The 20,865-nt window shown below is 35.4% G+C and overlaps 1 protein-coding gene and 1 pseudogene across 2 annotated transcripts in view; one reads left to right on the forward strand and one right to left on the reverse strand.

Annotated features, from left to right (window-relative positions):
* The window catches only part of PBK (PDZ binding kinase), a 28,976-nt gene that overhangs the window by 1,885 nt on the left and 6,226 nt on the right, over positions 1 to 20,865 (reverse strand). For both annotated transcript variants that reach the window (XM_060013604.1, XM_060013603.1), the window contains exons 3-7: positions 18,869 to 18,962; positions 14,303 to 14,445; positions 13,451 to 13,620; positions 10,971 to 11,100; positions 529 to 705 (exon numbers count right to left, since the gene is read on the reverse strand). In XM_060013604.1, the coding sequence (XP_059869587.1) occupies positions 529 to 705; positions 10,971 to 11,100; positions 13,451 to 13,620; positions 14,303 to 14,445; positions 18,869 to 18,962 (714 nt within the window). The remainder of the gene's footprint in view (positions 1 to 528; positions 706 to 10,970; positions 11,101 to 13,450; positions 13,621 to 14,302; positions 14,446 to 18,868; positions 18,963 to 20,865) is intronic.
* LOC132426839 (double homeobox protein A-like) lies at positions 19,334 to 19,826 on the forward strand (annotated as a pseudogene).

Below are 20,865 nucleotides of genomic sequence, written 5' to 3' on the forward strand. Positions count from 1 at the left end.
GCTTTTCATTTTACACAGGCAGTCTCTTCAATTGCCCTGCCATGGTGTAGATTAGCTACTGTCAGGGAATTTTTTTTTTTTTTTGGCCGCACACGTGGCATGTGGGATCTTAGTTCCCCGACCAGGAATCTAACCTGTGCCCCCTGCAGTGGAAGCACAGAGTCTTAACCACTGGACATCCAGGGAAGTCCCTGTCAGGGATTTAAAGGCTACTGACCCCAACCCTCTTACTGCCGCAGCTTTCCAATCATTTTCTCAGGCAACTGGAGTTTTTAAGGTAACTTTTTGCTCCTCTGGATTTTCTCAATTTACCTCCTTATTCTCATTTACTCTACATCTCATTTGTATGAGATTAAACAAGGATGGTACCAAATTAATCATCAGTATCAATATAACCCACATCTTGTGCCACTAAATCAAACTAATTGCTCTTAAATTTTAACTTAATAGAGAAAATATAATTTTATAAGCTGTTCTTTAGTTCAAACTGAAGAGATTGGGATTTATATTAAAAATATGCAGTTATACCTTCATCATCATCATCATCTGGAAGACTAATGTGTGGAATAGATAAAGTCATCATTTCCCACAGAGTAAGGCCAAAGGCGAATATGTCTGCCTTGTCAGTAATAATACCATTCTCCTCCAGCGCTTCCTTAGGTTTCCAAGGCTCAGTGCCAATGTAACAGGCCTCAGGGTCAGTCACTGAAAGAAGTAAAATACAGGCAAGATGGTCATAAGGGCTAGCACCAGACACCACTAAGAAAGGCAAACAACCCAAAAGAACAATGAGCAAATTTAACAGGTTTTTAAAGGTTAATAAATATAGCCAGTAAACATGAAAAATACACTTAACCTTGTAAAAAGAGTCTTCCCCTATCAGATTGTTAAATATTCATAAAGCTAGTCAGTTGGCAAGGGTGTAGAGAAACAGCAATTCTCTTAGAGAGGGGTAGGAACATAGATTGTGGATGTCTGGAGGTACAGACTCTGGAGCCAGATTGCCTTGCCTGGGTTCAAAGACAAGTGCAAGCACAGATCACAAGCTCACAGATCACAAGCTCTGTGCCTCAGTTTCTTCATTTTTCAAACTATGCTGTCTTTCAGCTGAGAGAATTACCACTTCTTTGCTTCTATGATTGCTAAATCAGGGAAAAGGGAGAGTGGAATCACATAGTGGCTCTTAAAGCTTCTCTGCCCAGGAAGGACATAGGTCCACTCACATTTCCATTTAAATGTTAGAGTCAACTTGTCAATTTCAATGAAAAGGCCAACTAGAATTTTGATTGGGATTGGACTGAATCTCTAGATCAGTTTGGGAAGAATTAACATCTAAACAGTATTGTGTCTGTCAATCCACAATCATGACGTCTCCATTTACTTAACATCTTGTTTAATTCTTTCAGTGAAGCTTTATGGTGTTCAATAAAGAGGTCTTGGACTTTTTTGCAAAATTTATTCTTGAATATTTTATCTTTTTGGTATAGCAGTCTCCCCTTATACCTGGGGGATACATTCCAAGATCCCCAGTGGATGCCTGAAAACTATGGATAGTACTGAACCATATATACACTATTTTTTTTCCTATACATACACACCTATGATAAAGTTTAATTCATAAATTAGGCACTGTAAGAGATTAACAACAACATAATAAAATAGAACAATTATAACAATAAATTGTCATAAAAGTTATGTGAATGTGGTCTCTCCTTCTGTCTCAAAATTATCTTATTGTACAAATTTGATGCCTTTTTCTTCTTAACTATGCACTTATCACACACTATGGCCATAACTTTTGCAGTTTGAGGCGTAACAGCAAAAGAAGTATAAATTTCTTTTTCCTTCTTCACAATTTCATGGACAGAAGATTCATCCTTACTGTAGATCTCAGCAACCTCGGCATATGATTTTCTTTTCTTTCTTTATTAAGTCGAGAACTTTCACCTTTTCACTTAAAAGAAGCACTTTATGGCTTCTCTTTGGCATATCTGAATTGCCAGCATCACTACTCTCTCACTTTGGGGCCATTATTAAGTAAAATAAGGTTCACTTGAACTCGAGTACTGCCATACTGGCAACAGTCATCTGATAACCGAGATGGCTACAGAGTGACTAACGGGCAGGATATGCTGGACAAAGGGATGATTCACTTCCCAGGTGGGATGGCAGGATTTCATCATGTTACTCAGAACAGCGAGCAATTTAAAACTTATGAATTATTTATTTCTGGAATTTTCTATTTAATATTTTCAGACTGCAGGCAACTGAAACTGGAAAGCAAACCTGTGGATACTGGAGGACAGCTATACTTGTAAATAGAAATCTTAAATTCTTCTTTTTTTCATTATTTATTTTGAATATATAGAAATATAATAGCTAACTTCATTTATTGGTTGTAGTAGTTATCCTGTAGAATACTTGAGTTTTTCTACCTAAACAATCATATCACTGTAAAATATGAACAATTTCATTTCTTCCTCAATCTTGATGCCTTTTACTTTTTTCTTGCCTTATTTTAATGGTAGGACTATATGACAGTGTTTAACACTGGTGAAAGCAGGCACATAAGCCTTGTTCTGTAAGTACAATGCTGCCCGTAGGTTTTTCTGTTAGATACCCTTTCTGAGGCTAAGTTCCCTTCTATGTCTAGTTAGCAATTTTTATCATGAACAGAAGTTGGATTTTGTTAAATGCTTTTTCTGCTTCAATCGAGATGTTTACAAATCTCAAAACAGTTTTCAAGTTTGTTAATATGGTGGCTAGCATAAACTTCTGAATATTAAAATAACTTTCCTTTCCTGGGATAAACTCTTGTTGGTCAGATGTACTATCCTTTTTATATACTGTTAGATTCAATTTGCTAATATTTTGTCAAGGATTTTTGCACCTATGTTTGTGAGTTGGTGATTTTCTTTTTTCATGAGTATTTGTCAGGTTTTGATATCAGAGTTATGCTGGCCTCAGAACAAATTGGTCAATGGTCCCTACTCCTCTATTTTCTGAATAATTTATGTAAAATCGGTGTCATTTCTTCCTTGAATGTTTGATAGAAATCAGCAGTGAAAACATCTGGGTGTTGGGCTTTCTCTGGGGGAATGTTTAATAGATATAGGGCTACTTGGACTTCCTATTACTTCCTATACCAATTTTGGTAAATTGTATTTCTCAAGGAAATTGTTCTCTTCATTTAAGTTGTCAAATTTGTTGGCATAAAGTTGTCTGTAATGGCCTATTAATCTTTAAATGTGTGCAGGATCTGTAGTGATAACCTTTCTTTCATTTCTGATGTTGGAGATTTGTGTTTTTTCTTGATCAATCCAGCTAAGGATCTGTCAATTTTATTATCTTTCAGAGAACCAGCTTTTGGCCTTATTAATATTTTCTCATGTTTATTTTTTATTTCATTGATTTCTGCTCATATATTATTTCTTTCCTTTGACTTACTGTGGACCTGTTTTGCTCTTCTTTTTCTGGCTTAAGATGGAACATAAATTATTCATTCAGATCCCTTCTTTCTTCTACTATAATCACGTACACAGCTACAAAGTTCCCTCTCAGCCCTGCTTTAGCTATACCTCACACATTTTGATATGTACTGCTTTCCTTTTTATTCAATTCAAAATATTTTCTAATTTCCCTTGTCATTTTCTTTGACACATAGGTTATTTGAATTTCCAAATACTTGGGGTTTTCCTAGACATCTTATTGTTACTGGTTTCTAACTTAATTCCATTGTAGTCAACAAAGATACTCTATAATTTCTTCCATAATTTTATACATGTTCCTTTTCATATTTAAAAATCTTTACTTCTGCTATGACTAGGATAAACTCAAACACTTACAAACAGAACATTCACTTCAGAGTATATTGTACTAAAAATGGAGTTTTTCAGTACTTGATTGCTATAATCTCCATTTCCTCACAAATAAGGTTAGAGTGAAAACAAACTGAATTAATATAATTCACTTTCAGACAGGAAGTAGGAAAAAAACACAGGAAGCCTGTTTAATGGAAGAAGCTTATCTTCAGAGCTAAAGGAAAGTCTGCCTTGAGGGTCTCAAGAAATTTACAAAGAAAGGGGAGAAAGAAGGAAACTAACATTTAGATAACTAAAGGGGCAGACCAAGAAGGAAGAAAGGAAGATACAGAAGTCAGGAAATTGAAGATTCCAGTCAACAAGCACTCATTCATTCATTCAGCATTTTGAGGAAATCTGCCTAAGAAGTAAGTGGGCTCTATCTGAAGATGAAGTGAGAACAATGATGCCAGACTAGAACAGTACCCAGCATTGGGTGGCCAGAACAAAATATGTGTCTGTGACAGCCTTTTCACTTAACCCAGCTTTAGGAGATAAAGTTTGGAAGGCAGTCATGTCCTGTATAAGCTGCTTGAAGTTTTCCCCCATATCACCTCACATCTAAGAGGCCCTAATGGAATGCATGACAGGGTAAAGAGTCTACAGACATGGTCCACATGGGCAGTGACACTGTGGCAATAAGGAAGGATTCATACCCCATTCTAAATAGGTCAAATTCCTACAGGGATCCACCATGCTAAAGAGTAGCTTTCTAGAAGTCTGGGTCTAATATATCAGTTCCAATTGGAGACTCCAGCCAACCACAAGTGTACTTCCTATATGTCCACTTAATACATTTCTCCAAGTCTGTGCTTAGACTTTAAACATAATAGAAGTGGCTCTCCCACATATGTTACTAATTAAGTTTACTTCTCTGTGAAGATAAATTTTTCTGACAAAAGTTTGATGAGATCATAAGTCAATGGTTCAGTCATTCCTTCTTGTCAACACAAAAACAACTTAAATATTTTATTGCCCTTTATTACTTTCAAAGAGTTTAAGCGGACATTACCTTTTTCAGTTCTCACGGACACAAATTGAAAACTGATGAAACTGGAGGTTCTACTCATCCTTCAACTCTCAGCTTAAACATTAATTATTTAGGGAGGCCTTTCTCAACATCTAGGCTGAATTGTGGCACTGTCATGTTTACAAAATTCCTTACATCATAATGGTCATTATACTTTAGTATTAGTTATTCAAGGACTTCTTTCCATCTAGATTATGAGCCCCAAAAGGGTAAGGACTGTGTCTATCCTTTTTTCCTCTACATTTATAGTTCCTAGCACAACGCCTGACTGTACTTAGTATTAAAAATATTTGCTAAATAAATAATCAACCTGGAATTTACCACTGTTACGATTTGGGCTTTTTACAAAATACCCTGTGTATATTATAGTTGTGAAATATGTGACTATGTTACCTATTAAAACACAAAACTTTAAAAAATTTAGTATTTTTTAAACTTCTCTTAATGTGTATGTAAATACATACTTTAGGTGCTATTTTATCATCTGTTCATCTCACTTAACATATTTAGATATATTTCCATGCCAACGAATGTAAACCTATATAATTTTAATGGATATATGGTATTCTATTGTGTGGTGGTACAATAAATAACACCATCCCTTCCTTTTTGATGGACATTCTCTTACATTCTTGCAAAATCTGTTCTGGTACAATGTGTATTTTTCTAACACAAATTAGCTCATACACAACTAGTAAAAAAGATTAATTATGTGATTTGTTTTCCCCAGTATGTTAATGTTATCTTTTAAGTGATTAGGAGTAAACTTCCTCACAAAGAAAAAGCCTTAGCCCGCAGAAACGCCTTCCCTCAGAGCACTGCTTTAAGAACTGCTGTGCTGACTATAAACTATCTGGTGAAGCTGAGAGTGCAAGTAAAAGCGCTGCCAAGACATTTCCCCCAAGCGTATAAATACTTTTTTGTTATTATTATAATTTTTTATTGAGGTATAGTTGATGTACGATATTATATAAATTTCAGGTACACAACATAGTGATTCACAATATTTAAAGGTTATATTCCATTTATAGTTACTATAAAATATTGGCTATACTTCCTGTGTGTACAACATATTCTTGCAGCTTATTTATTTCATACATAGTAGTCTGTACCTCTTAATTCCCTACCCTTATCTTGCCTCTCCTCCTTTCCTTCTCCCCACTGGTAACCACTAGTTTGTTCTCTATATCTGTAAGTCTGTTTCTTTTTTTGTGATATTCACTAGTTTATTGTTTAGATTCCACATGTAAGTGATATGATAAATTTTTATAGAAAAAGCCAGATCAAATTTTTAATTTTAATGAAAAGTATCTATTGAAAATAAACACCCTCATGTTTACCTTCAAGGAAGCACAAACCCAGGGTTCGTGGCTACACAACACTGAATGATACTGGGTGCTAGTGAAGATCTAAGGTGTTAGTATTTTTACTAGGATTGTTACTATTTTGGGTATTGCTTTGTTTTCAAGGTTGCATGGGTTTTGATTCTTCTGTTCCAACTCTATTTCTTCTATAAGCGTAGTTCTAGCTTTTGACTTTTCCAGAAATTAATATACCAGGTTATTGTAAAAAAAAATACCTGCACTGCCCAATTATTTCTTTGGAATGTGTTCTTGGAAATGAAATTACAGGATCAAAGGGCATAAACATTTTTAAGGGTTTTGTTTTTTAGAGAAATACGTATTTCCAACTGCCCTCTGAAAAGGCTACACCACTGTGGTAGTTACTAGTGCTGTACGTCAAGCAGTTCAGGCTCTCCACTTTCTACACGCACAGAAGGACCACCTTCTCGACACACAGAAGGACCACACTTTCTGGCCTGTCATGGCTGGGTGAAGCCATTTGACTAGTTCCAGTCAGTGACTTGTGAAAGAAGTGACTTGTGTCATTTCTAAGCTGGAGCATTTAATTGTTAGTGCAAGACTTTCTAGGGTGGCACTGTCCAACAGAACTTTCTGTGATGATAAAAATGTTCTGTATCTGCATTGTCCAATATGGTAGCCACTAACCACACATAGCTACTGAGTACCTGAAACGTGCCTAAAGTGGCTGAGAAAATGAATTTTTAAAAATTTTAAATATTAATTAATTTAAACAGCCATACATAGCTAGTGGCTACTGTAGTGGACAGTGCAGCTCTAGAGTTTTTTTTACCTTCCACACAACGATGGCACTATTCCATATAGTGGATGTCCTAGCAGCTTAGGTCCTAACATGCGAATGACATGGAACACAGCCCTAATGGACACGTAGCTTGAATAATAAGCCTTGGTTTAAGGCACTGAGGTTTTTAAGGGTCTATGTTACCACAGCAAAACTTATCTTAACATGAATGATACACCAATTGCAACTTCTACGTAGTGTATGAGAATATATTAATCTATACTGTTGCTCATACTAACATACAGAAATTTTTCAAAGAATTTTCAGTAGTCATGACTTTTTTTAAAAAAATGGTTTCTACCTCTGGTGTCCTTCTTAAGCCCAACATTAAGGAAATATTTACCAACAATTTTTTCTGCTACTTTTTTTTAAAAATCTTTGATCTACAGGGATTAGAGTGTGAGGATAGAAAACAACTTTCTCTAAAATGACCAGACACCATCATTTACTGACTCAACTACCTCTTTCTCACTAATATAAAAATGTCACCTTTATCATATAACAAATTTTATATATTTGGGAACTATCTCTTGACTCTTATGTTAAAATTTTCTGCCTAGTTTGGCATGAGTATCACGGCTTTAATTACTATAGCTTTATAATCCTTAACATCTGGTCAGGAAAATTCCTACTAACACTTTTCACAGAATTTTCCTGGCTGTGTTTGAACATGTATCCTCAAGGATAAATTTTACATTCTCTTTGAAATGTTCTACAATAACATAGATCATATTGGGATACTATAGAATTTATAGATTTTCTCATTCATTAATTTCTCCTTTCTTTTAGGGCTTCATTTTTTTTCCTGATTTCAGTTGAATACTCAATTTCATAAAGGTTAAATAATGAAAATGTTTTCCTTTGGTACTTTTGACCATATCAAATAGGTTTTGATTTGTTCTTACATTCTCATTATTTTCTAAATAGCGTGTAACTGGAATTTCACTTCTTTTGGCCAAGAACTATATACAATTATATTAAATTCCTGAATTTTTGTTTCCAACCGTACTACCAATTTCTATATTTATAGCACTGAGGATAATGAATGTTAACCTTTAGTCTATTTCTACTTTTTGTAATCTGAGATTTCCTTTTGTAACTTAACTAGTATATGGTCAATTTTGATAAATATTCTAATGCATAGAGATTGAACTTATTATTTACTCAGATATTTTACATCTTAGTTTTGTCTATTAGATCTATTAAGGATTGAGAAAATTATGCTAAAAAAATCTTACTTTTATTCTTTTTGACAATTTCTCCTTTTATTTGCTGAAGTTTCAACCTTGTACCAGTTATTTAGCCTAAGGGTTCATGCCAGTTCTATCTTTATTAATGATTACAGACATCATTATAAAGTCAATCTATTTATCTTGGCTTTTCCCTTCAATTCAACTTGTAGACTTTAACTAGAAATTAAGATGTACATAAGTTCGAAACAGTATCATTAGCCTTCCCTCTACCTTATATTTATATAAAGAGGTAAATTTAAATATTATTTATTAAATAATATGTTGAAAGCAGAGGCTTTCTCTTTAAGGCTTTTGCTTTTTTGTTTTTGTTTCTCAACAAGAACATATCTTAGATTCCCTACAGTCTCTTCAGCAAGTGGTACTGGGGAAGCTGTACAGCTGCACCCTGTCACACCCACTCACCATTCACAAATATAAACTCAAAATGACTTAAAGACTTAAACATAAGACAAGACACCATAAAACTCCTAGAAGAGATCATAGGCAAGACATTCTATGACATAAATCGCACCAATGTTTTCTTAGGTCAGTCTCCCAAGGCAACAGAAATAAAAACAAAAATAAATTGGGACCGGGGCTTCCCTGGTGGCGCAGTGGTTGAGAGTCCGCCTGCCGATGCAGGGGACACGGGTCCGTGTCCCGGTCCAGGAAGATCCCACATGCCGCGGAGCAGCTGGGCCCATGAGCCATGGCCGCTAAGCCTGCGCGTCTGGAGCCTGTGCTCCACAACAGGAGAGGCCACAACAGTGAGAGGCCTGCGTACCGCAAAAAATAATAATAATAATAATAATAAATAAATGGGACCTAATCAAACTTACAAGCTTTTGTACAGCAAAGGAAACCATAAACAAAACAAAAAGACAACCTACAGAATGGGAGAAAATATTTGCAAACAATGTGAATGACAAGGGATTAGTTTCCAAAATATACAAACAGCTCATACAACTCAACAACAATAAAACAAACAACTCAATAGAAAAATGGGCAGAAGACCTAAATAGACATTACTCCAAAGAAGAAATACAGATGGCCAATAGATACATGAAAAGATGTTCAACATCAGTAATTATTAGAGAAATGCAAATCAAAACTGCAATGAGGTACCACTTCACGCTGGTCAGAATGGCCATCATTAAAAAGTGTACAAATAAATGCTGGAAAGGGTGTGGAGAAAATGGAATCCTCCTACACTGTTGGTGGGAATGTAAGTTGGTGCAGCCACTGTGGAAAACAGTATGGTGGCTCCTCAGAAAACTAAAAATAGAATTACCATTAGGATCCAGTAATCCCACTTCTGGGCAAATATCCAGACAAAACTATAATTCAAAAAGATACATGCACCCCTATGTTCACAGCAGCACTATTCACAATAGCCAAGACATGGAAACAACCTAAATGTCCATCAACAGATGAATAGATAAAGAAGATGTGGTACATATATACAATGGAATACTACTCAGTCATGAAAAAGAATGAAATAATGTCATTTGCAGCAACATGGATGCAACTAGAGATTATCATACTACGTGAAGTAAGTCAGAAAGAGAAAGACAAATATCATATGATATCACTTATATGTGGAATCTAAAATGAGACAAATGAACCTATCTATGAAACAGAATCATGGACATAGAGAACAGACTAGTGGTTGCCAAGGGGGAGGGGCCTGGGGGAGGGATGGAGTGGGAGGTTGGGTTTAGCAGATGTAAGCTTTTATATAGAGGATGGATAAACAACAAGGTCCTCCTGTATAGCACAGGGAACTATATTCAATATCCTATGATAAACCATAATGGAAAACAATATTCAAAGAAGGTATTAAAAAAAAAAAGAAAGAACATATCTTAAATTCCCTGAGAAGAGAATGGTCAGTATTCACAATAAAGAGAGAATGAGGTGCGGTGGGCCAAGGGGCAAAAAGCAGAAGACAGGCCTTAATTAGCACTTTTCTTTCCTACTCCCACTCCAGTTTCTTCTAGTAGTTTCCCAAATCTTGTCACTATGCTGATGCTAAATGAATTCCTTTACAAAACCTTATAAAAATTTTGTTTTCTATTCCCAGATCTTTTACCACTTAAAAATCCCAATCCAGGTTAGAAATAGCTCCCCACATCTTCAATTAAAATATATACTAATGAGAAACCAATAATTTATATTGTGTGTGTGGCAAGAAAGGGGGCTAGAGGCTGAGTAGAAGAGAGACATAAAAGAAGGGATTTTTTTTATTGTACACTTTTTATTCATAGTTTTTGATTTTTGAAGAATGTGAACTTATTACCTTTTTAAATATGTAAAAATTAGAAATTTAAATACTGTATAAAAGCAATTTTAAAAATCAGAATTCTTGGTACTTCCCTGGTGGCACAGTGGTTAGGAATCTGCCTGCCAACGCAGGGGACATGGGTTCGAACCCTGCTCCAGGAAGATCCCACATGCCGCAGAGCAACAGAGCCCCTGCACCACAACTACTGAAGCCCCCGCACCTAGAGCCTGTGCTCCGCAACAAGAGAAGCTATCGCAATGAGAAGCCTGCACACCACAACGAAGAGTAGCCCCTGCTCGCCGCAACTAGAGAAAGCCCACATGCAGCAACAAAGACCCAACACAGCCAAAAATAAAAATAAATAAATAAATTTATTTTAAAAAAACTAGAATTCTACTTACCGGTCATATTTTCATCCAATGGTAGAGAGACTCCTACATCACAGATTTTAATTGTTTCAAAATCACCTTTAATAACAACATTTGAAGACTTTATATCTCCATGAAGCAGTTTCTTGTCTTGGTGCAAATACTAAAATAGTGGAAAATTTAACACATCTGAGCAAAAAATACAAACTAATTAAAAAAATATGATAACTCTCAAACAAAAATAACTTGAATGCCCGTCCTAACCTACAGGCTTATATCTGTCCATCATTTCAAATTATTCGAAGCTAGAGAAGGGACCATCCCAAGCTGTCTTGGTCTGCTATACTGACCAGAAATCTGAAAGATTCTTTGGAAACAGATGTCTATTTATAGATAAGCTAACTTTTAATTTTCAAACCCACCTCACATACTTTTACATCAAAGATGCTACTGCAGATTTCAAAATATACTACAATTTACTTGAGGCTAGTAATTCTTAGAAATAATTTTGTAATCTTCACAATGGCACAGGGTTTCCTCAAACAAATTGTTGAGATAATGCTACAAATAATTCACAAGCAGAAGATGAAGGAGTAACGTAATCTAAGACTATATTTTGTTTTACACATTAACTCTTTCTTAGAATTGACAAGTGATGATATTCATCCATAATCAAAAACGTCCTGCAAAACTGTTATTTTTTCATTCATCAGCATTTGGGCATCTACTGTGAGCTGGGCCTGAAACTGATGCAGAAACAATTCTTGGTATTTAACTTGGATCACTTACTGTGCTTAATTTAAATGTTGCTGACCATAAATTGAATATGCTCAAATATATTTATAATGTAATTTATTTATTCCATTATACACATTTAAAATAATTTATTAAATAATTCAAATTATTAATTTAGTTCATCCTACCTATTTAAAATCAGTTTTTCTATACACATATTAAAATATATATTTAGAAATATTGCCTTTTTCCAGTTTCACATTTCATGAAACAACTTTATTTGAATTCTTAACATGCAACTCTGACATCAGTAGCATTACATAATCTGTTTTCTGAGTCATCCAACAATTTTCTGGAGCCATAATTACTTAAGTTATTTAGGATACAGAATTCTTTTTATCTCTTACTTATTTCTTACAGTATGTCTACTCAAAGGCACAATAATTTGTTTGCATAACATTGAGAGCACTTTTTTCACTTGACCTATAGATGTACATTCACCATGTCCAAAACTTAGTATCCCACAAAAAAATCTTTGAAAGGCTTGTTTATAGCAACAGAGGGTTAGAGTACACCCCCAGGAATGATGACTAAATTTGTTTAAAATATATTAGTCCATTTAACTAAATCTAACACGCAATCTCTATAAGGAAAACTTCCTGACGGGTTATTTAAGGCTATGTGAAGGTGTGAAGGCCTCTAACAATACTTTGCTGATCAAAATAAATAAACAGTGTACTCTTCAGTGTGAGAGATTCTATAAAGACTTTAACTTAAAGCAACTCCCTCTTTGGGAAAAAAAATTCCACCTTGTAATTAGGTATATTAGTATCTGTTCATCGACAGATGAATGGATAAAGAAGATGTGTATACACACACACACACACACACACACACACACACACACACACACACAGGAATATTACTCAGCCATTAAAAAGAATGAAATAATGCCATTTGTAGCAACATGGATGGACCTAGAGATTATCATACTAGGTAAGTCAGAAAGAGAAAGACAAATACCATATGATTATCACTTATATGTGGAATCTAAAATATTACACAAATGAACTTATTTACAAAGTAGACACGACTCACAAATATAGACAGCAGACTTGTGGTTGCCAAGGGGGAGGCTGGGTAGGGGAGGGAAGGATTGGGAGTTTGGGATTAGCAGATGCAAACTATTATATATAGGATGGATAAATAACAAGGTTCTACGGTATAGCACAGGGAACTATATTCAATATCCTATGATAAACCATAATGAAAAGGAATATATAAGTATAACTGAGTCACTCTGATGTACAGCAGAAATTAAACACAACATTTTAAATAATAAATAAATAATTTAGTTTCTTCAGGTCCCACAAAAGTAATTTGAAATATAATAGCATGGGATTCCCCTGGTCATCCAGTGGTGAAGAATCCACCTTACAATGCAGGGGACGCAGGTTCAATCCCTGGTCAGGGAACTAAGATCTCACATGCTGCGGGGCAACTAGGTCAGCACGCCACAACTACTGAGCTCACGCCTCAACTAGAAAGCCCGCATGCCACAACCTACAGAGCCCACGTGCCCTGGAGCCCACAGGCCACAACTAGAGAAGAGAAAACCCACATGCCACAACTAGAGAGAAGGCCAGCCGCTGCAATGAAAGATCCCGCATGCCTCAACAAAGATCTCGTGTGCCACAACTAAGACCTGACGCAGCCAAAAATAAATAGATAATAAATAAATCTTTAAAATATATATATATATAAAATAGCATAGTTACCTTTAACCCTCTTGCCATATTCAAAGCAACTTTTAAAATTATGGCTGCTGGAAAAGGATCTCGGCTATCTCTATTTCGTTCTTCTATTAAGTCATTCAGAGACTTTTCACCTCCGTATTCCATAGCAAGACATAGACTACCATCGCTAGCTTTAGTGAAGGCACGGTAACCTTAAAGAAAACACGACATTTTGTTACTGGAATAGGGAAGAACGACAGTATTTAAGTTTTTTACAGTAATGTGACTGAATACAGATCTGGATTAACACTGTCAAATATAAAATGAAATAGCTATTACTTACAAAACTCATTCAGTAGATCTAATTTAAAATGCCTTCAGTGTTTGCCAATAGTATCACAAATTGAGATATTTTTTAATACTCAATGCCTTCCTAAATATAATGGTTTCACCAGCCCTACTTACATTAACAATTAAAATAAGGAAATTATGTAAATGAATATATTACATTCCTGAATTCTCCATAGTACCAGCACCATAAATGACTATATGTACTCCCATGAAGTTTTAAATATCTACTTAAGCATCTAAGAACATATACTAATTTTTTTTTTTTTTTTTTGTCCAAGCCGCACGGCTTGCAGGATTTTAGTTCCCCGACCAGGGGTTGAACCGGTGCCCCCTGCAGTGGAAGCACAGGGTCCTAACCACTGGACCGCCAGGGAATTCCCACTAATTTTTATTTTAGAATGTTCATATTAATTTGATTCTTGCCAAACTCCATCACTACCCTCTTCATTTTTATTAGTGAAACCAGTTAAGATATTATATAAACCATTTCTGGATAAACAGAATACTATACCAGATACTGTTACCAAATAAATCTAAACTTACCTATAATGTTTGGATGATTAAGGCTTTTCAAAATCTTAGCTTCATCAGTTAGTCTCTTTTGATACATACTCTGATAATCATCATTACATCTAGGATTAATCTTTTTCACAGCCCAAGGAGAATGAGACAAACCTCTTGGAGATCTTAAAAAATAATTAATCAAAAATGTACAGAAAGATTAATAACCATAATACATTCCAAATGACTAATAAGAACTTCCAAATTTTGAAAAGGACTTAATAATAATTTGTTGTTTTTTTAAAAAAAATAGTTAAAATATTTTAGACTATCAACACTTCCGTTATACATCCTCTTTAATTGGGTACTTATATCTGATAAATCTATTGATTACAAGAGAAGTCTGATATCTATTACTGGAAGGGAAGGGTTAAAAAGAGAAAACTAAAAGGAAAAAGATGAAATGTTATAAATTTTAAACTTCAAAATTACTACAGTATTTTCTAATTTTTTCATTCAAGCATGTCAAACTACCAACTACTCAAAAAGCACTTAACTATATGTACCAAATATGAGTTACAGAATGTTAAAGTAATAAAAACTAAATATCTAAGAAACAATCTAAAGAAGATATACATTTGGCTCCTATATAACCATGCAAAGAATAACAGAATGTTCTTCACCAACAAATATTGTGCCTCTAACAGACTTAGCAATTCATCTTATATACCTCTCACCATATACATGTGTTTAGGGAGATAATAATAAACATAAAAATAAGAAAAAATGTAAATTTCTATTTTCTAGGAAGATTCAGCTGTTTGAAGAATATTTAAGGTATAAATGTTTCGAGGTCTAAATAAACAAACAGGTAAAACGAAGTCAGGGAAAGGTTTGTTCACCTGGTAAGGTAGGCGTTTATGAGTATGGCAAATTACAAAGGACAAAATGTATGCAGCATACGGGCACAAAAGCTAGTCAAAGAGCCTCAAAAGTTAAAGATTAAAAGTTCAACCATAAGGTAAAACAACAGATTGAACCAAGAGCCCATTTAGCTCTGTACTACCTCATGAGCACAGCTCTATGATTGCAGGACCTCTGTTTAAAATCAAAAAACATGTATTCAAAGGATCACTAGATTTCTTAATTCATATATATCTATCATGCATAAGTCTATCTAAATTATTCTTAAACCTCCAGTTTTAGATAACAATAGCATTTGGGGATACCTCTTCCATCTCATTTTAATATGAAAAATATATTTTTCAAGTTTCAAGGGGTACCCCATAGCTCTCGATTATTTAGAATTCAGTGAGCAAGTCCATCTTCACCTTTTCCATAACATATCCTAACCTACAGAATGACAAGAATGTATTTACAAAATCTGAATAAAATTTTGCCAAGTTAAAAGTTGGTTCACTAAAATACTAATAAAACAGGCAAATTTCTGTTGAGACTGCACAAAGAAAAAAACAAAAGGAGACACAAATAATATTGCAAACAAAAATGGGGACATATTCAGCAGAGATTAAAAAATATATGTGAATAAATACTAAAACTTTTAAGGCCAATATATTTAAAAGACAAAATGGACAGATTTGTTTAAAAAATCTAAGAAAACTGATAAAAGAAAAAATGTAATCAAGAGTTTAAAATTTTCCCTCAAGAAACACAAAACCTAGATAATTTTATAGGTGAGTTTACTAAGTTTTAAAGGAACACATTATTCAATCCCATACAAACTGTTCCAGGGAATAGAATGAAAAAGGACTATGAGTTTAAGATAACCTTAATAAAAAAATCAAACAGGGACAAGGAAAATCACAAGGAAAAAGGAAAGGAAAAGGAAAAATCACAAGCTAATTTTACTTATATCAGAGATGCAAATATTCTAAACAAATAGTAAAATGAATCTATCCATTTACTAAAAAATAATAATACATCACAGCTATGTTAGGTTTTATCTAGCAATGCAAATTTGACAGTAAAAAATGTAGACTTCTGAATTGAAATGATAGCCTGAACATACACATATAATTTTGATCCCTCTCAGGCACCTCTAAAATAAAAACAGATGAATCCTTTAAGACATACACCGAATGACAAGGATGGAAATAATGAAGAGGAGACAACAGCAACAAGCTGAGCCCATGGAAGCTTGAAAAGCAGTTGAAAGTAACTGACTTTAACAGGCCCAATGAACTTCTTGAAAGTTGTTTTAAAAGCAGGTGCATTCCTAGATACGATCCTCGATTCTGTATCAGCAGGCAGCTGCCCATCCTCTATCCCCCAGCTTCTGAAGATGGAAGACTGGCTTTGAAAGGGGAAAAAGCAGAGGGTCTTTAGCCTAAGGTTGACTGACGTAGTTGAGAACCTGTGAACCATACAGGAACAGAGTATTTCACGACCGAATGCACCCTAAATGCTCAGTGAGTTTTCACCCGTGTATATACCTGTGTTATCAACACCCAGATCAAGATATACAACATGTCTAGCATCCCCACAAGACTAAAGATGCCATCTTAAACAGGAAAACTTTCAGCTAATTAATTAAAAACAAGACAGACAAAAGTGAAAAACTCAACGGAAGTATCAGAAGATGAAGTTGGGGAAATCTCCCAGAAAACAGAACAAAAAGAGAAAGAAAATAGAAAAACAGACCAAAAAAATAAATAAAATAAAGGTAGATTAGAGATCAGTCGAGTAAATCCAACATCCATAATAGGAGTTCCAAGACAGAGAACAGAAAAACAGGGGTGATGGGACTTCTCTAGTGGCGCAGTGGTTAAGAATCTGCCTGCCGGTGCAGGAGATGCGGGTTCAAGCCCTGGTCTGGGAAGATCCCACATGCTGTGGAGCAACTGAGCCCATGGCCACAACTACTGAGCCTGCGCTTTAGAGCCTGTGAGCCACAACTACTGAGCCTGCGCTCTAGAGCCTGCGTACCACATACTGAGCCCACGTGCCACAACTACTGAAGCCCATGTGCCTAGAGCCCATGGTCCACAACGAGAAGCCACCGCAATAAGAGGCCCCCGCTCGCCGCAACTAGAGAAAGCCTGCACGCGGCAATGAAGACCCAACGCAGCCATTAATCAATTAATTAATTAATTAACTTAAAAAAAAGGGTAAAATGATCAGCAAAGTAATTTTAAAAAATAATTTCTCAAAAATTTAAGAACAGGGATTTTCAGTTTCCAAGAGGCCCACATCCATGCATGTCATTGTGAAATTACAGTGGGAGGAACAGATAACATAGAACAGATACATAAAAAGAATCAGTAGTCAGAAGGGCTTCAGAATTCTCAACAGCAACACCTGAACAATGTCCTCAAAATTCTGGAGGAAAAGTACTTCTGAATGAGAATTATAACCCAGAAAAACAAAAAAGGCCATTCAAGTATGAGGGTAAAATGAGAACGTTTTTAGAAATGCAAATTCTCAAAAATGTATCTTCTGTGCATCTTTTCATGGGGCGCTACCAAATGTCCTCAACCAAAATGAGATGTAAACCAAGAAATACTAAGACATGAGATACAGAAAAACAGAGGATCCAGTTCACCAGAGAAGCAAAGGAAATCTCTAGGCTACCGGTAAAGGAACATCCCAAGCTAACAGCGCCACCCTGAAGACTGGGAGGCTCAGGCAGGAACTGCTGTTTTCAATCAGTCACCTGAAGCTTCCTAATTAAGTCACATACAGTATAACTTTGTTAACAACACACTTCACTTTTTAAAAATATTTTTTAAAAGGGAGAAAAATGAGAATAGCCATGAACCTGTGAGAAATTTTTTCTTTCAAAATAACTTAGACAAGCGTTTTAGACATTAAAAAATGAAAGTTTACAAAACTTATAGCATACAAACACACAAAGGGGGTGTTTAAATTGCAAAAATGCTTCAAGAATACCCACTTATATATAACTGCTATGCTATTCTCAATTCATTAGCTTTTTATTACAGTATTTCTATTTGGAAACAATATAAACCTAGAGAAGCTAATGACCTGCTGGGTTGGACTAGTCAGGCTGATTCCGAGAACACATTAAGCAATACAAAATGGCTTAATTGTTTGCCACTTAATAAACATGAAAATAGGTACAGAGTAATGAAAAAACAAACAACTTTTAATAAAATGTGTTTGTTGTCATGTGTAATATTATTAGCTATTAGCCCCTATTCTATTTCATTTTTCTTTTAATACGATTTTCCTACTTTAAAATCACATATTTGTCCTTCTTACTTAACAATGATGACATAAGAAATAAAAAAACTTTTGCTTCTTTAGAAGAGAATATCTTGAGAAGGCAACTCTCCAGACAGAAGGGATTAATAATCACTGATATCCCCCAACACTGGTAACACACAGGAACCCCTCTCCTCTGTCCTCTTCCCTTCTTAAACAAGCCAAGGAAAAATTACAAGGTAAATTACTTCTTTAATAATCCATCAGGAGGAAGCTAGGAGAAAAGTATACCAGGCAGAGCTCCGGCAAAGTTATGAACATACCCCAAATCTAAATATTTGAATTTTCATATTCCTTTTTGTCTCCAAGTACAGTGGAACTATGGTTCCATGTAAAAACACTCATCTGAAATCTTATACTCACCTTTTCATGAGGTAGACATTTACCCCAGTACCAAAGCCAAGCTTCTGCATAAACGGAGAGGCGGGAATATTTATGCATGGAGTTAAACACAATGCTAAACGTCAGAAAGAGAAATAAAAGATAAAATTAGTATTTGAAAAGACGTCTACAGATGCATCCTACCATTCTCAATATATTATTCTTAAAGAGTATTAACTGGCAAAGTCTTGGAAAGCAATTTGACACTATCTATCCTAATTTTAAATGGATACCCTTTGGCCAAGTCTACTTTTAGAGCTCGATCTGACAGTAACACTAAAGCAGGGGTCAGTAAATGGCCTGTTTTTGTATGGCCCACAAGCTAAGAATCGATTTTTACATTTTGAAAGCCTTGTTAAAAAATAGATAAAGAAGGTCTCTTGGTCAAATCCTTAGACTTCACGACTCTCTTCCAACATGGCCCAAGACAACTCTCCAAACAGCACCATGGCAACGAAGTGTAGACACAGCTGCACCAAATTTACAGAAGATCAACTGAAAAGCCTCATCAATGCTTTCAACCAAAAAACTTACCCAGGTTATGCTACCAAACGAAGACTTGCCTTTAATAACACTGAAGAGTCTAGAATACAGATTTGGTTTCAGAATCGAAGAGCTAGGAACTGATTCCAGAAAAGATCAGAACCTGAGTAGGACTTAGAATCAAGCCAAGATCACCCTGAAAGAAGATTCAAAGTAGAAAAGACAGACAGTGTCATATCAGCTACACTCCTCTCAATTACACACCCTCATCAAGGCATTTATGGACCACCGTTATCATGGGATTGATTCCAGAGAGCAACTTGCTAAAGAAACCAGGGTTCTAGAGTCAAGAGTTCAATTCTGGTTTCAAAATCGAAGATCTAGATTCCATGTCCAGAAAAAACGAGAAATTGAGGAGGCCTTAGAACAAAGACAAAACCAGGGACAAGATCTCTGAGTTAAGAAAATTCGAAGTATAGAAAGTAACTACACAGAATGGCACCAATCTCACTAGTGACTGTCTTATTTCTCTGGAGCCAGAACAGGGGAAACATAGAGACAGATTCAGTGTACTTGATTGTCATCAGTCTGGACTCCAAATCTCTCTCTCTTCCTGGGAACATATCCTTCTAAACACACCTCCAGCTTCTCCAGAAGCTGAGCCTTTCAGAGACGGTAAACAGGACTTCAGGAAGCAACAACAGATGTAAGGCACCACGCAGCCCTACTGACTTAGCCTGGATCCAGAGTTCAGCAGATTTTGAGGACAACAAAATAAACTTTTTAATATCATTTTTCAGCCATCATAGTAATGACTGATTCAGGCAAAAATCATAAAAAAAAGAAGAATATAACAATAGGGTTCCTATGTGGCCCACAGAGCCTAAACTATTTACTATCATATATGCATGCATATACATGTGAATATCGGTATGTGCTTTTGTGGTTGCAAAAAGACAAAAAAGCCTAAGTATTCATCATTAGAGTCATAATTATAGTATATCTATATTACAGAGTATTATACAGTCATTAAAAAAGATGAGATAGAGGAGTCCTACTTTTGCTAATGAACAATTAACTGCTCCCAGAATTGCTATCTTGCCATGAACAACTAGAAAGTTTGACAAGATATAATGGTTTTCAGATACTTGACAACTGGCAGAGCAGGACTGTAAACTCTGAGAGAAGAGAAACAAATGAGGTGAGTCCTATCATTGACCTAACTTACTGCTTAAAGGTAGTTTCCAGGCTGCAGTGCAAAGAAACACAGCAGAGGCCTTGTCAAATTGAGGAGATGGAGATTAGAGGTCAACAAGATTTAAGTAGCTAGAATTTGTGGAATAGAGAACTAAAGAGGGAGCCAAAAAGTGGGAGAAAAAGCTCCAGAGATCTTAAAAGAGGTCTCTCTTTGAGCGTTTGGCTAAGTACTTACCTGCACATAGAATGGACAGAACCCCCCAAAGCTGAGGAAAGCACCAAACGCACGCAATAGGTTA

This window comes from Delphinus delphis, chromosome 6 (genome assembly GCF_949987515.2).
Source record: "Delphinus delphis chromosome 6, mDelDel1.2, whole genome shotgun sequence".
NCBI lineage: Eukaryota > Metazoa > Chordata > Mammalia > Artiodactyla > Delphinidae > Delphinus > Delphinus delphis.